A 4,280-nucleotide genomic window follows, 5' to 3' on the forward strand; every position below is an offset into this window, starting at 1 on the left:
CTCCCCCCTGGGCCACCTCCCCCAGCTCTGCCAGGCCCCCCTCCAGGGCTCAGCGCAGCCGCCCCCCCTCGGCTCCTCCTCTTGCTCCTCATGGAGCCCCTCTCCTCCCAGCCGGAGCCAGTGCTTCCTGGACTGGGTCCCAGGTGGCCCTGGTTCGGGAACAGCACAGTCTGCAAAGGGCCAGCGCGTCTTGGGTGCCCCTTGCCCCCACGCTCGCCTAGGCTGCCTGACCCGCACCCAGGAGCTTTTTCCAGGACTTGATGAGAGACTTGGCCAGCGTGACGACCTCCTCGTCGGAGCTCTGCTTCCGCAGGGCGTTGACGGACATGCCGACGCGGGTGGACTGCAAGGCAAGCGGCCAGGCTGGGGGCAGCGGGCGGAGCCTCGGCGGCCCCCACAGGGCAAGCTGGGGGCCAGCGAGGGGAGGTGGGTGCCCTCCCCGACGGTCACCGCCCCACCTGCAGGAACCTCAGGGAGGGACACCGGGGATTTGCCTTGAGCGCCCCTCTCTGCCTCGTGGAGCAACAGAGAAAGGCAAGGGACAGTCTCCTCGGGGGCAGGGATTGACGCCAACCAAGGGCCGGGGTGGGGGGCAGGAAGCTCTGCCAGGTGCCTGGGAGCTGGGGCGGGGGGCACACAGGGCCCTACCTGCAGCAGGTGCAGCGTGACGGGCATGGCCTTCAGTTCCCGCAGCAGGTCCATGGCTCCCTCCTGGAAGGAGAAGGGAGGACCCTCGTAAACGACTTTGAGGTCTCGGTGGGCAAGCTCAGCTTCTCCTACACCCGAGGGTTGGGGGAACACAAGGCAGTGACAGTTTGGAGATCCACCTGGGGTCAGATGCCCAGGGAAGGCAGGCATGAGAAGGGAAGCAGCTGTGCACTTACCCCCAGCCCAGGGCCCCCGAGGGCCGTCAGGGGAAAGGGCCCAAGCCCCTCCCCAGCAGGAGGAGTGCCCCCGCACCTGCCCAGTCCCACATCCCCCCCCCACCCCCCCACCCCCGCCAACGTGGCTCAGGCAGCCTCTCCTCAGTGCCACCTGCTGGGGCCAAGCCCTCAGGGGCCTCTGCTCCCCTCGTGCACCCCACACCCCCTGCTCACTCCCTCCAGCCGCGTCACCTCGCCTGGACGGCTGTGCCAGAGCCCCGTCTCCCTTCTCTGCCTGGCCCACCCCGCCCACGTCTGCTTCCTCGTGGCCGCGCACACAAGGGCCACATGGCTCCTCAGGGGGCCGAGCTGCCGCCCCGGGGCCTCTGGCCCTGCTGCTCCCCGCTGCCAGCGACTCGCCTGCCCCACTCTCCCTCCAGAGCTTCGTGCAAATGTCACGTTCTCGGTGAGGCCTCTCCCGCTGAAGGCGGCCAGCGGCCCGGCGCCACCCATTCGCTCCCTGCCTTGCCTTCCCCCACAGAAGGCTCACAGAACCCACTGGTGTGGTTTCACGTGTGCGTGTCTCCCTCATGACGTGAAGGAGGCAGCCATCCAAGGGATGACAGCCTCAGATGTCCTGCAGCCTGGCCGTGGGAGGGGCAGAACCTGCCCCATCCCTGATCTGGACGGCATCTCTGCTCAGGCTGCGGCTTCCCCCTCATCACCCCCCCGCAGGCCCTGCCCCTTGGGCTACAGAGTCGAGCCCTGTAGTCAGCTCCTCAGAGGGGACAAATGGTCACCAGAACCGAGGGCACAGCGCCACTCACTCTGCGATCGACCATCTTCCCCAAAACGGAGCCCCGGGCTGCAGAACGCCAGCTTTCTGTGGCCTCCAGACCAGAGGGGCATACACGTGATTCCCAGTCACGGCCCCCAACTCCCCCAAGGGGCCTCAAAGGCGCTGGGACCCACCAGGAGCCTCTGCTAGCTCTCACTCCCCACTCCATGGCGCCCAAGCCCCCTAGCCCCCTTCCCAGCCCACACCTGTCCCCCCTCCTCATTCTCCCCTGGGCTTCCATCCATGCGGTGCTCCACCTGGATGCCCCCTCCCCCAGTCCTGCCTGGCCCGACCCAGCCCTCCGTGGGTTCCGTGGCCCATCTCTGCCCCCACCTGGGGGGCATTTATTTTGTCTCCTTCAGAGGGGAAGCAGCTTCTTTCTCTGGTCATCTCTGGAAACAGCCATAGATGTTCCCACATCCCTGCTCTGTGCTGCCCACAGCCCCCCAGGGGTGTGAACATCATGCGGGCTTTGGGGCAGGCGGCTGCTGCTTGATGGATGAATGAAAGCGTGGGAGCCAGCCCCCTTCCCAGCCCCGGGGGGAGAACCCTGCCCAGAGACCCAGACTCAACCATGCTCAGCCCAAAAGTCACCCCCCAAACCACCAGTGCAGGCACACAGCCCTGGGGTGGTGGGACAGGCATCTCAAGACCCCAGCTGAGCCTCCCTCACGGCCCTCACCACCACTGGGCCCCACCCCAGGAGCTCAGTCTGGGGAGAGAGCAGGTCGCGTTTATTGAGCCTCTCAGGGAGCCAGCAGGACAGCTCTCCACCCCCTAGAGGCAGGTACCACCCACCAAAGATGCTTCCTGCGCGGATACCCAGATCACCAAGGTCCAAAGTTGAGAGGGGCCTGAAACTGAAGCCCCATGTGCTGTCCGCCCCCTACAACCACCAGCCCGAGACCGGGCACAGCCTTCCCCAAAGGCTCACTGGCCGAGGGACGCCAGAAGCCGGCCGCAGAGTGAGCACAGCTGGTCGCGGGGGTCGGGGGGAGTCCTGCGCCCGGGTATTCCCAGGCCAGGCTGGGGGCTTCCTAGGGCTCTTTCCCCAGGGTGCCTACGCATCTACCCACTCCCCAGTAGCTGCTGGCTGAGCCCTGGCTAAGGAAGGGAAAGGATTTATTAGGGCAACCTGGTTCTTGGGGGACTGAACAGACTAGGGGAAAAAAAGGGCCTCCCAGACAAGAAAGGCCTCTGGCCGGCTGGCCGGTGAAAATGAGACGATGGGGGCCGCAGCCCCAGGCCCGGCTGAGGTAGGGGAGGCGCTGTAGCTCCAGGGGAAAAGGGGGTCCAATCTCACACTCCAAACTCTTGAAGGCGGAGAATGGGTGTGGGAGACCTAGGGTGGGACAGAGGGCTCTGAGTCGGGGATGGGGCTCGGCGGGGAGTTCTGGGGGACTTCGAGAATGCCCAGGCTGGGGAGGAGGAAGGCGGGGGGTGGGTGGGTGGGGGCGGCCAGTCAGGGCTGCATGGGCCGGGGCTTCCGCAGGGCCTGGAGGGACTGGGCCGAGGAGGGTCTCCGCCAGCCCGGCCTCCCGAGGGGCTCCGGAGTGAGGGGAGGAAGCGGGCGGATCCCAGGCCTGCGGGGTCTCAGTCTGGCAGTTGGGGTTTGAGTCCAGAGCGGTTGGCTCCCGGGACAAGGTTCAGACCGGATCGCGGCCTCTGCCGTGGGTGCGAGGTGAAGGGCAGGGCTGGCCCGGGGCGGGGGTCTCGACCAACGGCGGGGGTCTCCCCGTGTCCCGGGAGTCTCTCCCGGGGCGGAGTCTCGTCCTGCCCCTCGGGTGGTCGCCGCGGCCCTGACGGGGGCTCGGCAGGCTCGGCGGGGGCTCGGCGGGGCGGGGGTCCCGGGGTCCTGGCGGCCCGCGCCCCTCACCGCGCTCTTCTTGGTCACCATCTTGTCCAGCCTCCGGGCGATCCGCGCAATCTCCTCCTCCTTGCCCATCATCGCCTCGGGGGCACCGCCCCCAGCGCCCGCCGCGCCAGCCTCGACCTCCCGGCCCGGACCCCGGCCCCGGCCGCCGCAGCCTCCCGCACCCGCCGCAGCAGACGCAGCCCCGCCACGGGCGGGAGACCCTCCGTTCAAACCCCCGACCCCCGCGGCACCGCGCTGCATCTTGGGACACGTAGTTCTCGCGCCCGCCCACCACGCGCGCGCCCGCCCTGCCTCGGACCACAACTCCCAGGAGCCAGGGGGCGCGCAAGGCATCCTAGGAAGTGTAGTCCTTACGCGGGCAGCCGCCAGTGGACCGGTTAGCCGGCGGAGGGCGCTGCGGCAGCGCGGGGCGCGGCCGTGCGTGGGGGCCGCGGCGCCGAACCCGCGCTTTCCTCCCAACACCTCGCGGGGGCCGCCAGGGTCCGACTGCGCGGGACCGCAAAGGCACGCTGGGGTCCGTCGCCTCTCCCCGCCCCATGAGCCCTCCTCCGCCACCTTCCCCTGTCCCGGGGCCGCTGCCCGACCTCCTGAGCGCTCTGGCCGGGATTGTGGCCTCGGGGACCCTCGGGGCATGGTCAAGGGGGGCGGTCCTCAGGCTGGTGTTCCGGGGTTTCTGCATGCCCACCCCCCAACCCCCAGCACT

The 4,280-nt window shown here is 68.7% G+C and overlaps 1 protein-coding gene across 1 annotated transcript in view; it reads right to left on the reverse strand.

Moving 5' to 3' along the window:
• TCEA2 (transcription elongation factor A2) overlaps positions 1-3,758 on the reverse strand; it is an 8,359-nt gene extending 4,601 nt beyond the window's left edge. The window contains exons 1-3 of the mRNA XM_024128420.3: positions 3,578-3,758; positions 649-711; positions 238-343 (exon numbers count right to left, since the gene is read on the reverse strand). Coding sequence (XP_023984188.1) covers positions 238-343; positions 649-711; positions 3,578-3,649 — 241 coding nt within the window. The 5' untranslated portion in view covers positions 3,650-3,758. The remainder of the gene's footprint in view (positions 1-237; positions 344-648; positions 712-3,577) is intronic.
• Between the last annotated feature and the right edge of the window lie 522 nt (positions 3,759-4,280).

Source organism: Physeter macrocephalus, chromosome 14 (genome assembly GCF_002837175.3).
Source record: "Physeter macrocephalus isolate SW-GA chromosome 14, ASM283717v5, whole genome shotgun sequence".
NCBI lineage: Eukaryota > Metazoa > Chordata > Mammalia > Artiodactyla > Physeteridae > Physeter > Physeter macrocephalus.